The sequence below is a fragment of the Hypomesus nipponensis genome, chromosome 3, assembly GCF_054491055.1.
Source record: "Hypomesus nipponensis isolate SF chromosome 3, ASM5449105v1, whole genome shotgun sequence".
Taxonomy (NCBI): Eukaryota; Metazoa; Chordata; class Actinopteri; order Osmeriformes; family Osmeridae; genus Hypomesus; species Hypomesus nipponensis.
In genome coordinates, this window is record NC_140363.1 from 2,763,419 (window position 1) to 2,783,603 (window position 20,185).

The 20,185-nt window shown below is 46.6% G+C and overlaps 1 protein-coding gene across 1 annotated transcript; it reads left to right on the plus strand.

The window, feature by feature from the left end:
* The first annotated feature begins 14,312 nt into the window (after positions 1–14,312).
* On the plus strand, positions 14,313–15,996 carry LOC146299144 (uncharacterized). The gene is made up of 2 exons (XM_084684429.1): positions 14,313–14,357; positions 14,494–15,996. The coding sequence occupies exon 2, from the start codon at positions 14,638–14,640 to the stop codon at positions 15,496–15,498; it is 861 nt and encodes a 286-aa protein (XP_084540555.1). The 5' UTR covers positions 14,313–14,357; positions 14,494–14,637; the 3' UTR covers positions 15,499–15,996.
* The last annotated feature ends 4,189 nt before the right edge of the window (positions 15,997–20,185 follow it).

Here is a 20,185-nt window from a genome sequence, read left to right on the forward strand (position 1 = left end):
TTACGGAGGAAATGATTCACACATCCCCTCCGTGAGTCACCACCTTACCGCGGTGGAGGGGTTTGCGTGTCCTAGTGATCCTGGAAGCTATGTTGTCGGGGGCTTTATGCCCCTGGTAGGGTCTCCCAAGGCAAACAGGTTCCAGGTGAAAGACCAGACAAAGCGTGGCTCAAAAAACCAACCATGAAGAAACACAACAATGGTTCCCAGTTGCCCCTGCCCGGAAGCGGGTCACCGGGGCCCCCCCCTGGAGCCAGGCCCGGGGGTGGGGCTCGATGGCGAGCGCCTGGTGGCCGGGCCTTTTCCCATGGGGCCCGGTCGGGCACAGCCCGAAGAGACAACGTGGGACCCTCTTCCAGTGGGCTCACCATCCGCAGGAGGGGTCATGGGGGTCGGGTGCAGTGTGAGACGGGCGGCGGCCGAAGGCGGGGGCCTTGGCGGTCCGATCCTCGGCTGCAGAAGCTAGCTTTAGGGACGTGGAACGTCACCTCGCTGGCGGGAAAGGAGCCTGAGCTGGTGCGCGAGGTAGAGAGTTTCCGGCTAGATATAGTCGGCCTCGCCTCGACGCACAGCACGGGCTCCGGAACCAGTCTCCTTGAGAGGGGCTGGACTCTCTTCCACTCTGGAGTTGCCCTTGGTGAGAGGCGTCGAGCTGGGGTGGGAATACTTGTTTCCCCTCGGTTCGGTGCCTGTACATTGGGGTTCACCCCGGTGGATGAGAGGGTAGCCTCCCTCCGCCTTCGGGTGGGGGGACGGGTCCTCACTGTCGTTTGTGCTTATGCACCAAACGGCAGCTCAGAGTACCCACCCTTTTTGGAGTCTCTGGAGGGGGTGCTGGAAAGCGCTCCTCCCGGGGATTCCCTCGTCCTCCTGGGGGACTTCAATGCTCATGTGGGCAATGACAGTGAGACCTGGAGGGGCGTGATTGGGAGGAACGGCCCCCCCGATCTGAACCCGAGTGGTGTTCTGTTGTTGGACTTCTGTGCTAAACACGGCTTGTCCATAACGAACACCATGTTCAAGCATAAGGGTGTCCATATGTGCACCTGGCACCAGGACACCCGAGGTCTCAGTTCGATGATCGACTTCGTAGTCGTGTCGTCGGACTTGAGGCCGCATGTCTTGGACACTCGGGTGAGGAGAGGGGCGGAGCTGTCAACTGATCACCACCTGGTGGTGAGTTGGCTCCGATGGTGGGGGAGGACGCCGGTCAGGCCTGGCAGGCCCAAACGTAATGTGAGGGTCTGCTGGGAACGGCTGGCGGAACCCTCTGTCAGAAGGAGCTTCAACTCCCACCTCCGGGAGAGCTTCGATCATGTCTCGGGGGGGGCCGGGGACATTGAGTCCGAATGGGCCATGTTCCGGGCCTCCATTGTTGAAGCGGCTGACCGGAGCTGCGGCCGCAAGGCGGTCGGTGCATGTCGCGGCGGTAACCCTCGGACCCGGTGGTGGACTCCGGAGGTGAGGGATGCCGTCAAGCTGAAGAAGGAGGCCTATCGGGCTTTATTGGCTGGTAGGACTCCTGAGGCAGCTGATGTGTACCGGCAGGCCAAGCGGAACGCGGCTCTGGCGGTCGCGGAGGCAAAAACCCGGGCATGGGAGGAGTTCGGCGAGGCCATGGAGAATGACTTCCGAACGGCTTCAAAAAGGTTCTGGACCACCATCCGGCGACTCAGGAGGGGGAAGCAGTGCTCTGTCAACACTGTATACGGTAGGGACGGTGCGCTGCTGACTTCGACGGGGGACGTCCTGGATCGGTGGAAGGAATACTTTGAAGACCTCCTTAATTCCACCAACACGCTTTCCGACGTGGAGGCAGAGTCTGGGGACATCGGGGGGGGCCCTTCTATCTCTGGGGCCGAGGTCGCCGAGGTGGTTGAAAAGCTCCGCGGTGGCAGGGCCCCTGGGGTGGACGAGGTCCGCCCGGAGTTCCTTAAGGCTCTGGATGTTGTAGGGCTGTCTTGGTTGACACGACTCTGCAACATCGCGTGGACATCGGGGACAGTGCCTCTGGACTGGCAGACCGGGGTGGTGGTTCCCCTCTTTAAAAAGGGGGACCGGAGGGTGTGCTCCAACTTTAGGGGGATCACACTCCTCAGCCTCCCTGGGAAGGTCTATTCAGGGGTCCTGGAGAGGAGGGTCCGCCGGATTGTCGAACCTCGGATTCAGGAGGAGCAATGTGGTTTTCGTCCTGGCCGTGGAACAGTGGACCAGCTCTATACCCTCCGCGGAGTCCTGGAGGGTACATGGGAGTTCGCCCAACCAGTCTACACATGTTTTGTGGATTTGGAAAAGGCGTTCGACCGTGTCCCTCGGGGGCTCATGTGGGGGGTGCTCCGAGAGTACGGGGTACCGGATTCCCTGATCGGGGCTGTCCGGTCCCTGTACGACCGGTGCCAGAGTTTGGTCCGCATTGCCGGTAGTAAGTCGAACTTGTTTCCGGTGAGGGTTGGACTCCGCCAGGGCTGCCCTATGTCACCGATTCTGTTCATTACCTATATGGACAGGATTTCTAGGCGCAGCCAGGGTGTTGAGGGGGTCCGGTTTGGTGACCTCAGGATCGGGTCGCTGCTTTTTGCAGATGATGTGGTCCTGTTGGCTTCATCGGGCCGTGACCTTCAGCTCTCACTGGAGCGGTTCGCAACCGAATGTGAAGCGGCTGGGATGCGAATCAGCACCTCCAAATCTGAGGCCATGGTTATCGACCGGAAAAGGGTGGAGTGCCATCTCCGGGTCGGGGAGGAGATCCTGAACCAAGTGGAGGAGTTCAAGTATCTCGGGGTCTTGTTCACGAGTGAGGGAAGAATGGAGCGCGAGGTCGACAGGCGGATCGGTGCGGCGTCCGCAGTGATGCGGGCTCTGCATCGGTCCGTCGTGGTGAAGAAGGAGCTGAGTCGAAAGGCGAAGCTCTCTATTTACCAGTCGATCTACGTTCCTACCCTCACCTATGGTCACGAACTATGGGTAGTGACCGAAAGAACGAGATCGCGAATACAAGCGGCCGAAATGAGCTTCCTCCGCAGGGTGTCCGGGCTCTCCCTTAGAGATAGGGTGAGAAGCTCGGTCATCCGGGAGGGGCTCAGAGTAGAACCGCTGCTCCTCCGCGTCGAGAGGAGCCAGCTGAGGTGGCTCGGGCATCTGATTAGGATGCCTCCTGGACGCCTCCCTGGTGAGGTGTTCCGGGCACGTCCCACTGGGAAGAGGCCCCGGGGAAGACCCAGGACACGCTGGAGGGACTATGTCACTCGGCTGGCCTGGGAACGCCTCGGGGTCCCCCAGGAAGAGGTGGTGGAAGTGGCCGGGGAGAGGGAAGCCTGGGCCTCCCTGCTTAGGTCGTTGCCCCCGCGACCCGATCCCCGGACAAGCGGAAGATGACGAGACGAGACGAGATGATTCACACATCTCACATCGGTTAATGGTAGATCGGAATAAGAGAAAGTCTTTATTTGCTTAATTGCATTTATACTGAACATCACGCATAACGTATGACGTATGTGGTCACATGTTAACACCTACCTTTAGATAACTGCAGTAGGTGCGTTCGACATGACCCGACTTCATACGGCGCCGCTGCCGGCTGCAGACTGGTTAAACTTTTTGTCCGACTTTAGACGGCGCAGAGGATAGATACGTCACTGTGACGTTGCCATCAAAGTACCGGGAGATCGATTCGAGAACTGCCGGTTGTGTAGCCGAGCGCATTTTCTCAGGAGCAACCATAGAGTTACGGTGCGTTCACACTGCAGCGGGGCGGGCAGAGCGGGGCGTCGGCTTCCCATTCATTTTCAATGAAACCAGGCGTTGACGCCCGCGTAGGGCATTGTGGGAAGGCGAGCGGGGCGTCACCGCTCGCGTAGGGCATTGTGGGAAGGCGAGCGGGGCGGCGAAAGTTGGATTTTCTCAACTTTATGTAAATGAGGAGCGTGAAAACGCCAGCGATGGCCAATCGGGTTGGATTCTTGTTTCTTGTAACGTAGCAACTGTTTTTCATGGTTAACATTTCTAGGTTTGACAATTTCAAGATGGAAGATCAACTCATCGTATGTGTGTCTTCATACCCAGTATTGTATGATATGTCTATGTTCAATTACAGAGATGTAAACAAAAAAAATTATGCCTGGCGCAGGGTTGCTGAGGTTGTCGGCGTCCCTGGTGTGTTGTATTTTGTACTTTAATTCTGTTTTTCACATTACGTAACTTTCTTCTGTGCTAGCTGCATAGATTTCGAGTAATATAATAAAAGGTTACACATGTCAACGTTTATGTCTGATGCATCTTTTTTTCCAGCCGGAACAGACCCGTTACATAGAGTGCGGTTGGAATTTAATCTTTCACTCGGCCTAAAAAAAGTGTGGAAAAAGATAACCTATTGAGTGCTGTAGATAAGAGCATGTCAGATATAGAATGCGTATCGGATTTTTGCTTAATGTGTGTAAGCAAAAATCCGATACGCATTCTGGATCTGACATGATCTTATCTACAGCACTCAATAGGTTATCTTTTTCCACACTTTTTTTATGGCCGAGTGAAAGATTAAATGCCACCCGCACTCTATGTACAGTAACGGGTCTGTTCCAGCTGGAAAAAAAGATGCATCAGACATAAACGTTGACATGTGTAACCTTTTATTATATTACTCGAAATCTCAGCAAATCAATCGCTAGATTATGACTTGCCACTACACATTCACTGTATGGATAGCGAGTGGCTGCCAGCCAGCATTTCAGCGTCGAATGTCAATCGTGTGCCGGGTGAGCTAGCTAGCCTACGCAGCTAGCACAGAAGAAAGTTACGTAATGTGAAGAAACTGAATTAAAGTACAAAATACAACACACCAGGGACGTTGACAACCTCAGAAACCCTGCGCCAGGCATAATTTTTTTTGTTTACGTCTCTGTAATCGAACATAGACGTATCATACAATACTGGGTATGAAGACACACATACATGAGTTGCTCTTCCATCTTAAAATTGTCAAACCTAGAAATGTTTACCATGAGCAACAGTTGCTACGTTACAAGAAACAAGAAACCAACCCGATTGGCCATCGCTGGCGTTTTCACGCTCCTCATTTACATAAAGTTGAGAAAATCCAACTTTCGCCGCCCAGGTCGCCTTCCCACAATGCCCTACGCGAGCTTCGCCGCCCCGCTCGTCTTCCCACAATGCCCTACGCGGGCGTCAACGCCTGGTTTTATTGAAAATGAATGGGAAGCCGACGCCCCGCTCTGCCCGCCCCGCTGCAGTGTGAACGCACCGTTAGGGAGCAACTGCACGGGTTCAAGTGACGACACAGCTATTTCATGATTGGCCAGACTCATTCCAGAGAAGCTGGAATGTCCGACTTCACAGAGCCGTTTTCAACTCCTCCCCGAATGCAAGCGGCTACTCTCGCCGGTCGTTTCATGCAGCCGCAGTCCATGTCGAACGCACCTAGTGTATAACTAAATATATTTATTTAATACTGTGGAAATATCCTCATATGTCTAAAACTGGAAATACAGTCGTTAAGCTCCCGTGCAATCGCTACACTCTACGTCTTCGTTATCAGTCCAGACTTTAATAGATTACTGTTCATAACAACGCTTTTGTTTTCAAATTGTATCTCGACTCGCGGTATCACTGGCACAGTTGACGCCACTCGCACAGTTTTTTTTAAATTGGTGATCTACCGGCCACCAAATTTGTTCAGAGTTTTCGGGCTCCACCAATAGGTTAACAGTGTCTGAGAAGTTGTCATGCGCTATGATTCACCGTAAAGAACAATCGCATGCCAGGGTCATGATGAGATACTAGATTAGCATTCATGAGGTGCTTTGCATTGACTATTTATGGTTAAAAATGGGCGTGTTCAGGGCAGGGTACAATGCTGATTTAGGTACGCACATTTGTGGGTAATCTGTGATTTATAAAGGGAACATTGCGTACAGGTGTGCGTACGCACGGTTTTATAAATCGGAATTTTTGTGTGCGTACGCCATTTTAGGCTTTTGGGCGTATGTACACTTTTAGTAAGAATCCTACGCAGTTTTATAAATGAGAACCCAGATCACCAGCTGTTTCACGGGCACTGCACTATCTATAATTCCAGAAAACTATATGTGTCACCGACATCATCGTGGGCACTGTACCCTATCTATAATTCCAGGAATCTGTGTGTGCGTGTGCCACCAATTTTATCACAGCCATTATGCACAATCTATAGTTCAAGGAATCTGTATTTTGGTGTTTCACTGACATCTTAATCACCGACTGCTTCACGGCACTGTACAGTAGTCTCTCAAATGAGACTTAAATTTGAGTCTCAAACTCAAAATAATAATTAACAAATGTACAACTTTAACATTTAATTGTCTTGAATTAGCAGCCCATGGGATAGTCATCCTCTCAATCCAGGAACATGAACATTCTTTCAGTTGAATCCATGCCTCTGTCTACTTCTTTATAGCACTATTCATCATCATCATCATTTTTCCATCTTAGTTTTTTCAATTTCCCCTTCCATGCAGACGACAACCCATCTGACCAGTTTCCTGTTCGTCAGACTGTTAGGTTTTGTGTACTCTGCCATGACACAATCAACTGTTCAGAAATGTGGAAGAAAGTAAGTCAGCTCTGAATACGTTTTTATAGGTTTGTATTTAGTTTGGTTACTCGATTTATGTTATGCTATTTTGCAAACATAGATTACTACTTTGGATCAATGGATATCCGGGCTTCCGAGCTTCAGAGACAAAAGATGTAGATTTAGCAAATAAAAAGGTTTCCAAGGAAAGCTCAGTCCTGTCTCAGGTTTTCAGAGGAAAGGGACATTATGTTGAAGGGGAAATGTACTGAGGAAGAGGACTGTGTTCCCAGGAAGACCCAGGAATACAGAAGAGTGGGTTATCCTGGAGGCACACTGATACATCATGGAGATTCCTGTCTGATCTCATCATTGCCTATCCAAGACCTCACCTCACATGTCACGAACAGGGGAGGCAATTCCCATTGTTATGTAACCTGCATATTACATGGGACTGCTTGTCTGTCTGTGGGTGTGTCTGTGTGTGTGTGAATGTCTGTGTGTGTGAGTATGTCTGTGTGCATGTTTGTTTAAGTGCTACAGGCACATAGTGACTCTATCTGAAGCTTTCAATGTGGAAGTGGCTCCCAAGCCAGGTGTGGTTCAGGGGCAGGGTACTGACCACCTGGAAATGGATACTTTTGTGGCTGTGCTTAATCTTCCATAACAGGCCTCTTGGGAGATCTCCAGAGGATGGTGGTAGATTTCTTCTGGTCTGGTCTAGGCATAGAGGTACGGAGGAGCAGGCCAGACAGATAGATGCAGATTGACGAAAGAATATTGTAAAGAAAGTCAATTAAATCTCTCAGGAGGACATGTCACCCATGACTACATTGAAATCTAAAATGAAAATTGTGGAAACTCATTGGAAATAGTGGTTCAAACATATAAGCAAGCTACTCTCATGCATATCAAACGTTAGTCTACACCACGCAACCCTTAAGATGAACTATTAACGTTTTTTGCTTCAAAAAAAAAAGTACCTGCTCTACCAGTTAGTTTGTATTTGTTTGTGTCTGTACCCGTCCCAGCATAGGATTGATATCTGCAAGGACATAGTTGTAATGCCTAAACTTGTTCTTCCCGGCTTCAGAGACAAAAGATGTAGATTTAGCAAATAAAAAGGTTTCCAAGGAAAGCTCAGTCCTGTCTCAGGTTTTCAGAGGAAAGGGACATTATGTTGAAGGGGAAATGTACTGACGAAGAGGACTGTGTTCCCAGGAAGACCCAGGAATACAGAAGGATGGGTTATCCTGGAGGCACACTGATACATCATGGAGATTCCTCTCTGATCTCATCCTTGCCTATCCAAGACCTCACCTGCATATTACATGGGACTGCTTGTCTGTCTGTGGGTGTGTCTGTGTGTGTGTATGTCTGTGTGTGTGAGTATGTCTGTGTGCGTGTTTGTTTAAGTGCTCTCTGTGGTTCTGGCCAGGACTTCCTCTTGGCTAGACTCCAGGGGTTGCTACAACCCCTGTGTTTTTTTGTGTTTGTTTTTTTGTCTGTGCTTGTGTTTCTGTATGTGTGTATGTATGCAATCAGTGTTGTCTGATACAATCATATACCATTTTAACGTTTCAAAGAAAGAAACAGTGGTGGGGAGAGAAAAAGACGCTCTTACAACATTACTTTTAGTCATTTAGCAGACGCTCTTATCCATAGACATTAATAAGAGGGAGAAAGTAATTATGAGAAAAAAAATAAAAATAAAAGAGAGAGAAAGAGAAAGCAAGAGAGAGATGGGGCGTTGTGTGTTTGGAAGCAGGTTGAAACATGGCATATGCTACATATATAAAAACCTGCTCTTGTGACATCTGCTCCGGCAGTGAATTAATCTGTAAAGACAAGTGATCACATTTACACACACACACATACATACACACACACACAGCATGGCTAACAGCACAGTTGCAGCAAAGACTAAAGAGATGAGAAACAGTCAACCGTTGAGAGAAACAAAGTGCTCTTGTCCCAGAAACAGCAGTGTCTTTCATAATGTAAGAGTGTGCTACGCACAGCATGCCTAAGTGTGTGTGATTATGAGTGTGTGTAAGGACTACCAGTCACAGGGAGCATGTGTGAGGGGTTAGAGATCCCAGCCATGTCCTGTCCGGTCCTCAAACTGTACGACTGCCTGCAGTTTGTCTTTCCCTTTCAGAATCAGAATCGTTTTTGATTGCCATGTAAGTTAACACAAACAATACAACATTGTATTGTAAAGAAAGTCAATTAAAATAATTGGAAAGATAGTACTGTGGACATCGGTTTATCTGTACATTTCACAACATGACTGTTGTTATTTTTTAACGTTCTGTGAAAAACATTACAGCTACAGATGAAAAATAGTGATTTGGCCTATTCTGGACCATTACAGTCATGCCCATTCATGTGCACTCCCCCTGTAAATAGATAAACACAGGCTGGTGTGATATGGCCTCATCCTACACAACACATATATTCGTTGAGCTACCGGCAACCCCTTGTTGACTTTGAAGTTGACTTTAGGGAAAGTTAAGAAGATCAAAGGGAAACCCTGGAGGAACACATGCACCTGTGTCAAGGTGAGTAACTTCAGGCTGTGGCAGGAATTGGCATGTCACCAGTGGCAGGGCTTACTTGGCACCAGTCACCAGTGGCAGGGCTTTCTTGGGAGGGCAGTGCAGTAAGTACAATTGGAGGGTAATGAGCCCACCAATACCCAAAAGGACAGAGGACTTACAGTGGATCCTTGGTGACCAACTGCTACCTGTCCCAACTCCACCTAGGGGTGGGGAATATTTGATAGTTCTCCACCCAGGGGTGGGGAAATATTTTTGTGGGAAGACGGAAACTTACTAACTTACTTTATTTTATCATGTATACAGATAATAGGAATTGGATTTGGTATTCTCCATGCAGGCTATTGCATCACAAATAGAACAACAAGACAAAACAGAACAACAATACAAGGACAGATAGTACCAGTATGAGCAAAATAATAAATAAGAATGGAGGTAGTGCAACAATGGTTATGTTGAATAAAGTTAAATAAAGTGCCATAAAGTTCATGCGTAGGAGCTATTTAGTTAGGCATCTGTTTGTGGAATGTGAACGCGTAAATGCTGTGTTCATGTTGTTGCCAGGGTTAAACTTGGAGGGACGGTTTGACTGTTGGAGTGGCTAAATGTGTGTATATTTGCATGTAAATGCAGATATTTCTGCAATGAGGTTGTGTGAGGAAAGTATGCATTTTGTGTCCTTCTCTCCCTCTTTTGCTATCTTCCTCCACCCTCCCCCCCTCTCTCTCCAGTAGGTCAGCAGACTGATGCAGAGACCCAGTTCCCAGCGACTGATACATCGTAATCTAGTGTTCAAACACCCTGTCTCCAGTGATGTCAGCAGGCTACACTGCTACACTGGTACACTTAGACTCAGACGTGGCCTGTACATGGATGTCTCTCCAAAGTCTATCAATATTGTTATGTACAGTACAACATAGTAGCAGCATTAGGTAGACTCCTACAGTCTGTAACAATTTATTTTTCTATGTATTTATCTATTTATTAACATAAGATCCCTTCAAAGTGAAGCTTTCTTTCAGAGCCTTTTTTAGACTGGGAGGAGACACTAGAGGAACATGAAAACTAAAAAGAAAATCAGGATGTTGCTCAAGAACCCGGAGAGCTGAATCTTTGATTTTGAAAGAAGATACAGACAGGTCTGTCGCTCACTGTCCTTATCCAGGAAGCTGCATGATGCCAAGTGTTTACATGACTGTGATGGGTGTGTTTGTGATTCACTTTCACAAACAAAGAAATTTCTCTGCAAAGGTTGGCCCTTACTTGATATGGCTCTTTGGTTACCACAAAACAACAACCCTGTTCCATAATGTGAGTTTACCACATATGACATACTTATTTGTGTAACTAATTTTCACTGGATTAGGTTCCCATATGCTTTCAGGCTCTGCCCGAATTGCCACAGTTCCTGTAAACACTGATCCAACAGAAAAGGGATGATTTTACCACTCCCTTTCTAGAATGCTGACATTTAATTTTATTTAGTCAACCATTCTGAGTAAAACATTAGGGCTGTCCCTGACTAAGATTGTATTTGGTCGACCAAGACTCGACTGAACACTTCTGTAAATCGACTCCCGTAATTTTGGGGAATAGAACCGCGGCCTGTACCCCAATTTTACAGTTTTACAGCCATATACTAGTACGTTTTGGTCGAAAACTTGAAAAATAAAACCATGTATTCAAAGAAAAAATAGTATACCAATTTTTTTTTCAGGTTGAATACAATTTCGATTAAATTGTGGATTTATTTAGAATAAGTTATTAATTTTCATTTTTCACTTTCATATTTTCACATAGTTTAACATTTCATGTTTTCAGATTTCAAACATTTTTTTTACGGCTTCAATGTTTTTTTTTTTTGTTTCATTATTTTTTATTTTTTTTTCAGTATCTATTTATTTATTTTTGTTCAGTTTTTTTCCAGTTTCATACTTTTGGCCCCAATTTTGCGTAGGGGGCGTGGCTTCAACTCAGAGGCGGGAATTATGAGTGACATTGTAACAAAGAGGCGGAAGACTCGGTAGTCGGCATGGCGTCCGCTCCGCCAACCTACCAGTGTCATACTTCTGCGTATCTATGACACGGGTTTACACATCTAAACGACTCTTCCGGTCGTTATTATTCTATTAACTCCCGTCAACATTTACAAAACTATCTCCCCCAATAATTTTGTGTTCGATTCTCAAACCTGGCTCATACTACTAGCTTTTTCATAGAATAATCTTTCCTGATTTTTGAAAGTTTGAAACCAATCCGAAATAGGTAAACTAGCACCCCATTTATTTGCTTACGTCAATTCATGGATACCAAGTGACGTCACTGTGTTTAAGCGCCGCCATCTTTGTGTCTGAAAGTGTAGCTAAGCCCCGGTCACACCATAAACATAGAACAGAAAGTACAGAAAGTAACCCACAGAAAGTAAAAAGTGCCTGCCATATGTTGTGCTGTTGGATGCAACAACAGTCGCCAAAATAACCCAGAGATAAAATTTCAGTGTATCCAAAAAGATTTTGAAATGAACCAAACTTCCCATCACTAATATGATGACCTGGTCGACACTAGACCGAGGAGAAGTTCTCTTTTGCAACCGACATGCGCGAGCCTGCTTGACAGTTGTGTGACGTAGGGTGATAATTGGTCTAGGCCTATATTATGTTAAGCTCGAGTATAAATTGTTGACATGTCTATCTGGAGCAAAGACGAAGATTAATACTTAAACTGATAACCACAATAGGAAATATAAATTTAAATATTAGTCTTGCCTTCAGAAGATTTTGTTAAACACACCCATTATTCTTTTTTTGATCGTGTCATCAAGCCAGACCGCTTTTGTGGGACAAAGAAGTTCCTCAGTGACTTTCCCTCTTGTAGCCTATATGGTTCTGTGAATAAGCCCCTTTCAAAGGCAAGTGTTCAATAAAGAATAGTTATTTTAGACACATGTCTCAAACTTTTATTTATTACATTATTACCAAGTCTTGTTAGATCACGTTATATCCATTAACAGGCGTTTGGTTTTGTAGGATGAACATAAAACCAGTGGCGATTTCTCTAAGACTTAAGTCCCCGAACATAAAAAAAAATGTATGGTCAAATATTTGTCATTGTGTTAACATTTTAACATCATGCGTTAGAACGCCTTAGAATGCGTTGTTCATATCGAAGACAAGTTCGTTCAGAATCAGCTACCTATATATTAGCAGGTCGACTGACTGATTTCCTTCTCATACATTTCCGTAGCGCCACAGTACATTTCCCTGTTGAAGCTCAGCTTCCATGGACTTCAATGGGGCTGCTTGAACACTTTTTTTTTGTGCTTCGAAACTATATGGTCATTGGATAAATGCTGCCAATATGTCCCGCCCTGGACGCTCAGCGTCTCTGGGGGTGAATGGAGGAGTGGGCTTTCCTAGACGCTGGGCTTCCGCGTGATGATTGGAGGGTCTTTCGAAAGACTGCATCTCCTTTTGATTGACAGTGATTTTGTACTATAAAACTCGCCGAAGCTATTCAAGCTCAGTCCCATCACGGATTTTGCAACTGTAGTTGAAAAACAAACTGCTACAACCTATTTCTTGGTATTTGCTTGGCGAAATTGCTAGCCTATTTTTATCATACATTTCACACAATTATACATCACATTCAGTTCAGTTAACCTAATTCTCACATTTCCTTTGTGTTTAATATTTTTTCGTTAAATCAACCGTTCATTCATTCATTCCAGGGCCGGATCCAGGGGGGGGTTGGGGTGGGCTGCGCCCCCCCAGATTTCTGCCGCGCCCCCCCAAATTTCTGCCGCCCCCCCCCAAGCTCCTTCTGACTTCAGCCAATATGGTTACATGTTGAAGTTACGAAAAAGTCTGTTAGTGCTTTCAGTAATATGCTTTTTCTTTTTTACCAATCTTTTAAAAAGATTCCCCAGTGATTGTCTGGTTTATAATGGGCAACGTAGGTTAGAGCTCCGCATCCACGTTTACCGCTAAAAGTGAAATCAACCTCGAATCTATTGCCACTGTTCTCGAAGTTATTGTATATCGGTCTTTTGTGGAGGATTTTTGACAAATAGTAAAGTTTAGCATTGGTGTTTAATGTTAAACCCTGGAATTTCATACTTCTGTTTCAGTTTTAATCTTTATTTGTTTTCGTAGAAGATACACGCCCAGATAGCAAGACGACATTGAATCAATATTGATTTTCCATCTAAATCATCAGAATGGTTGAGCAGAAATGTTCACTGCCCCCCCAGTCAAAGCAGGCTGCATCCGGGCCTGATTCATTCATACTTTAGTCTAGGCTAGTGTCGTAGGGGTGAACTTGCCAGTGAATTGAAATTGTATATGATGTAGGCCGAAAATGAGCTTCCTCTATCTGAAAGACCAGCAGCCGCCACTGGCTCATGACGTTGACGCTGTACTAATTGACTTAAGGCAACTATCGCACTGTGTTAACGTTCAATCACCATGGTAACATGATGACACATTAAAGATGTCATAAATGCTTTCCCTGTTTATAAATGACAAGCATTCGACTTATACTCAGATCCATGAACACATCATATGAGAAGGTAAGACCTCAATCCTAAATTAAACATGTAAGCTAATTTAAAATCACATTTGCGCCCATAAACACATCATATGAAGGTTAGATTTAGATCCAAAATTAAATATGTAAGCTACTTTAAAAGATACAAATAAAATCAACTGAATATTTTTGAGGGTGGGCGCGGCCACGCAAGAACCTCGTAAACCTCGGTCAAAGGATGGCCAAATTCATGTTTGCGTCTATTGGGGGGATAGCCAGACAATAATTAGGATATTGAAAACATTTTCACAATGTTGCCATTTTAGTCTAAACCTAACAGATTTACAAACTGTCTCTTTCCAGTTTGGCCTCCAATCCAGACCATTGTTCTACATCATAATGAATAGAATGTTTAGATGAACGCAGTGACGTCCGATATTTTCTCAACAGAGTAGCCCAGCGCGCAATTATTTGTATGCATCTTTCATGAAATATCTAATTTTCAATTTATTGTGAATGTAGAAAAGGAACAATGAACCCTGATAAGAAAAAAGACAAGGTAGGTCAACCTTTCAACACTGATTATTAAAACAGTCAACTGATATGGCTGTCCTAATCATTTGTGGATTGAACTCAAAATAGTTTGATTGTTTCACAGCAGAAGAAGCCTTCTAAAAGAGACCTTGAGGCAGATAAAAAAAGCCACAGTGAGTCCAACTGTCATCATAAAAACCTATTATTGCAATTATTCTTTATTCGCCACACAATTACATATTAACACGTATTATATTGAGCGTTGAGGATGACAATGCAAGTCACTTAATTGTCTAAATTTTCTCAAAGGCCACTGGGGAAAGCCTTTCCCATGAGCTTGCTGCCAAAGGAGACTTCACGGAGACTTCAAGTCAACCTTCCAAGACGGTGGGCAAACCTCAGAGGAAGACCTACGCCTGTGTCTTGAAAGAGGCCGCAGGGGGCTGGAAGAAGATGGCCAGACGGACCTGTCTGATGACCGAGGAGAAGCATCAAGACGTCCTCAGGTCAGCTGAGGCTGAGAAGCCCACTGCCAGAGAGAGGGATCTGGCCAGGGAGGTTGAGAAGATGAAGGAGGAGAGGATCACCTCTGAGAACACAAAACAGAGTCTTCACCAGAAGCTCCTGACGGAAGGGAAAACTCGTGTTCTAGCAGAAGAAGCTCTGGCCAGGGCTCGGACCACCCTGCGACGCCGTGCCGCCGCCAAGATGGAGGCAGAAAGAACCGCCAGCCTCGCAGCAGCAAACTTGGTGGACCTCCAAAGGGCCCGACAGGATCTGGAGGATGGTTTGACCTCTCACCTCAGAGCCTGGGAGAAGGAGAGGGAGGAGCTGACATCTCAGAGGAACCAGGCGGTCGAAGCCTTGAAGTTGTCCGAGCAGGGCCTCACTGTGGCCACAGCCAAGCTGCTGGAGGTGGGAAACATGGCCCCCAAACCAGCTCAGCTTGGGGGAGAGTTCCAGACGGAGCTCTCTAGCCTCAGAGCTGAAATCTGGGCGGCCCAATCTGCCAGAAAGACGGCTGATGCTAAATGCAACATGACCAGGGCGAATCTCATCACGCTGGAGGGGATGCTTCGGGCAGAAATTGCAGAGAAGGATGGGAAGATCCTCGTCCTGTCCAGTGAGAAGAAGGAGGCCCTCCAAGTGTCGCAGAAGGCGGAACAGGACCTGGAGGCTTTTAAAGCCAATCTGATGAAGATGGCCGGTGTCATGACCAGACTGCAAGTCAACTTGAAGGAGAAGGACAAGCACTGCCATGATCTGGAGAAGGCCCTGGACGAAGTTCAGGATGAATCCCGTCACATCAGATAGGAGCTGTTTGGTAAATGTGCAGAGATGGAGGCTCGAGAGAAACAGGCTGCAGACAGAGCTGTGGAGCTGCTGTCTCTGCAGAAAGTGGCTGACCAATCAGCAGCAGACCGCTGCTGATTGGTCAGCCACTTTCTGCAGAGACAAGGCAGAGGCTCTGCAAAAACAGGCTGAGCAATCAGCAGTAGACTTGGAGGCTCTACAGAAAAAGGCTGAGCAATCAGCAGCAGACCTGGAGGAGGCTCTGCAGGAACAGGCTGAAACAAGGTGCCAGTCACAGGAGACCCAAACCGAGGTAGTCCAGTCGTATCCAGGGCCTACACTAATATTTTTTGTGCATAGAAACAAGCCTTCTAATATGTCCTGTAATGCATATTGGAGTGTAAACCCTGCATATTCCCTTGTGGACTGGGGTAGATGTGTTGACACTTTGTTTTTCAGAAAAGTTTTGGCAAAAAGAAAAAGAAGGGTGGCTGCTTTGGCCGCATGATGTTCTGGAGAAAATCCCCTCGCCTCCGCCACCATCATCTCCACCCTCCTCCACCACAACCACCATCATCGCTACCCTCCACCACAAACCACCATCATCTCTACCCTCCTCCACCACAACCACCATCATCGCTACCCTCCACCACCACAACCACCATCATCTCTACCCTCCACCACAAACCACCATCATCTTTACCCTCCTCCACCACAACCACCATCATCTCTACCCTCCACCACCATCATCGCTACCCTCCTCTATTACAAACCACTATCATCTCCACCTTCCTCCACCCCAAACCACCATGACCCTTACTGTGCACACACACGCACATACATCATCCTTACCACCATCCACCCATCTGACCTTATCCAAACACACACACACATATCCTTAATCATCCTAACACCCTTACCCTTGATACATGGCATCATGCATATCAACATTCTTGCATGCTGAATAGCTCAATAAAAGATGACTCCCAAAACTTGGGGTCTTGCTTCTTCCTCATGATAGTGGCGTAAGCCTGTATACAAGGGATGAAACTGACTTAATAGATAAACTTTCCATGGAATCACATGACATGGAATGTGTTCTAGTCTGATAGTCACAAAGCTCTGTGTGTGTCTTTGTGTGTGTGTGTGTGTTTGAGGCACACAGCTGCACAGGTCAGCATGAGACTCGGAATGAGCGGGATGGTTGTCATGACACCCAGCTGTCTCTTGGCTGAAGAGCACAACACCTGGGACCTGAGGGTCCCCTACTAACCCCTCAAAGCACTCCATGACAACGCCTTCAAAATGCTTTATTGACACACATTTTTCTTGACAAACAAGATCTTCTCCTGCCTGGCCCCCCAATGGTGGAACCAGCTTCCCACCTCCATCAGGGACACTGTCTCCCCACCTTCAAGAAAAGGCTCAAGACGCACTTGTTCAGGGAGTACAACACGGCACTTAAGAATGCTTGATTGGACCTGATGTTGGTTTCCTCCAGGATCACAATGACTCTTATTGAGAGACTTGTTGCTCTTGTAGGTTAGTTATAATGAAGTTAACTCTTGAACTCGCTGTGAAATATTTTACTGTTGATTGTTCTTCTATAGGTTCAGTCTTTCACTTTTTGGGGTTCATGTTGTTTGAATTTGTAACTTGTATAACTGCATGCTCTTATGGGTCTTCCCTTAGGCACTTGTTTAGTTTTTCACAATGTATGCTTCATGTTGTGGCTGCTTGCAATGTTTGGGACAAGCTCGTTGTTATGATCAGTGACCTATGCTCTTTTGTAAAGCTCTCTCTTGGAAGTCACTTTGGATAAAATTGAGATGCCATTCTGTATACTATCCCTAAAGAGCTAGTATAACTGTATAATCAAAAAAATACACTATCCAAAAAAAAGAGACTGTGATGATGAGACTGTAATGCTGAACAACAAAAAGGTTTATTATCATAAACCTCACCTGAAACCCTGATGATGTTTCTTCAGCCTGCTCTACATCTGGAGTGTTTTCATGCTGTCTTTCCTGCATACAAATGGTTTATTCATTTTGTAGCCTATCCTATGGCTAGCAAGTTTAACCCTCCTACCATATTGTATACAGTGTTATTTGGGCATTAATAATTAAATAATGATTCACTATATTTGAATAACCAACAGTGTTAACTTATTTACATTGCCAACTGTTTTTTCCAGCACCTGTCTAGCAATGCAGTGACAGTCCATCAAATGTGAATTTGTCCTAGGCTAGACTCCTGACCTTGGTTGAAAGATTAGCTACAGAAGCTAGGTTTAGCTGTAACAATATCCTGGGTAACATATAATATCACCAGTTAATACTTTTTCCACAGTAGAATCTGCATTTGAAAGCCTGGTCACTACCACTGCTAGTGTGGCTAGTTATTTAGCCTGACTTACACTGCCTTTTGAAAAAGCTTCGTATGTCCCCTTTCTTCTTCTTGGGTGAAGGCATATCTGATCTACAAAGCACAAAAAGGGGCAAACATGTACATGCTGAAGGGAATATTAAAATGTGTTACTCTGGCCTTTTATGTATGTATTGTTATCAAACAGACCTGGTAAGTTAGATGTACCGTACCGTTGTCGCCGACACCCGCTAGCTTGTCTGCGACTGCCAGTGCAAACAAGCAAAGTAGCGTGTGCTTCTTCCCGTGCATGTCGCGTGTCAGATAACCCTCCCCCTTCTGGTTTTCATCCAATCAAATAATGGCGTTTCTTGTACTGTTGCGTCCTGGCCGTCGGAATCGATCCAAATAGCAACACAATTCGCTAAAATATTGGTGGGGACAATTTTGTCATTTTCAAATGTTGGTGGGGACAAGTACCTAGCGTCCCGCCCTAAATCTACTCCCATGCAATTCTCACTGCCTTCAATTTAACATCAGTGTGTAGAAATGTGGCCTGTGTTTATACAGTGGCGGCTGCTGGTCTTTCAAATAGAGGAAGCTCATTTTCGGCCTACATCATATACATTTTTAGTTCACTGGCTTGTTCACAGGTCTACGACACTAGCCTAGCATACTGTATGAATGAATAAACGATCTAATGAAAAAAATATTAAACCTGAAGGAAATAAGGGAATTAGGTTAAATAAACTGAATGTGATGTATAATTGTGTGAAATGTATGATGAAAATTGGCTAGCAATTTCGCCAAGCAAATGCCAAGAAATAGGTTGCAGCAGTTAGTCTTTCAATTACAGTTGCAAAATCCGTGATGGGAGCTTGAATAGCTTTGGCGAGTTTTATAGTACAAAATTGCTGTTAATAAAAAGGAGATGCAGTCTTTCGACAGATCCTCCAATCATCACGCGGAAGCAGTGGCTGTCCTAGCACATTGGGTTACCAGGGCAATTTTTTCACTTGCAAACTCGTCTTCGATATGAACATGTTATAATGCATTATAACGACATAATCGCAGCATTTATCCAAAGACCTTATAGTTTTGAAGCCCTGAAAAAACTGTCCAAAGCAGCCCCATTAAAGTCCATGGAAGCTGAGCTTGTCACGGCCACAGCTGTTTTTGGTTTTGCCCTGCCCTAGTGTTTCCCTGTCTCATTGTCTTCACCTGTGTCTCGTTGAGTTCTTGTTAGTTTCATTGTGTCCACCCGTGTCTTGTTTGTTTCTGTGTATTTAGTTTTCTGTTTTGTGTCCAGTATTGGTCTTAGCATTACCTTTTGTACCCTGTCCGTTTCCCATTTTGAGAATAAACCCCTTTTTGTTTGATAATTCCTGAATTTGGGTCCCACCTCACGTCGTGACAGAATGCTAAGACCAAAATTGGACCCAGCGGTGAGTTCCCCAAACCCTTTCCTTGGACCAGGCTTGCCTTTGGTCGCCCTGTGTCCGGACGAACAAGGTTGCGCCGCCCAGCACCCAGACCACTGGGGCTGTTCCTGCCGGGGAGTCTCAGCCGCCTGCGGCCGATACCCAGCCCCGTTCCTGCCCTGTGCCCCAGCCCCGTTCCTGCCCTGTGCCCCTGCCTGGGTCCTGCCCTGTGCCCCTGCCTGGGTCCTGCCCTGGGCCCCTGCCTGGGTCCTGCCCTGTGCCCCTGCCTGGGTCCTGCCCTGTGCCCCTGCCTGGGTCCTGCCCTGTGCCCCTGCCTGGGTCCCGCACAGGGTACACAGTTTGTGTATTTAGGTTTATTGGAGGACCTCCTTCCTTTCACTGGACAGGACGAGGATCTTCCCATCCTTCTCTGCAATTTCTGCCCGAAGGATCCTCTCCAGCGTGATGAGATTCGCCCTGGTCATGTTGCATTTAGCATCAGCCGTCTTTCTGGCAGATTGGGCCGCCCAGATTTCAGCTCTGAGGCTAGAGAGCTCCGTCTGGAACTCTCCCCCAAGCTGAGCTGGTTTGGGGGCCATGTTTCCCACCTCCAGCAGCTTGGCTGTGGCCACAGTGAGGCCCTGCTCGGACAACTTCAAGGCTTCGACCGCCTGGTTCCTCTGAGATGTCAGCTCCTCCCTCTCCTTCTCCCAGGCTCTGAGGTGAGAGGTCAAACCATCCTCCAGATCCTGTCAGGCCCTTTGGAGGTCCACCAAGTTTGCTGCTGCGAGGCTGGCGGTTCTTTCTGCATCCATCTTGGCGGCGCTGCGGCGTCGCAGGGTGGTCCGAGCCCTGGCCAGAGTTTTTCTGCTAGAACACAAGCTTCCCCTTCCGTCAGGAGCTTCTGGTGAAGCCTCTGT

Coding starts and splice junctions, on each gene's coding strand:
- LOC146299144 (XM_084684429.1), top strand. CDS start 14,638: ATGGCCAGACGGACCTGTCTGATGACCGAGGAGAAGCATCAAGACGTC.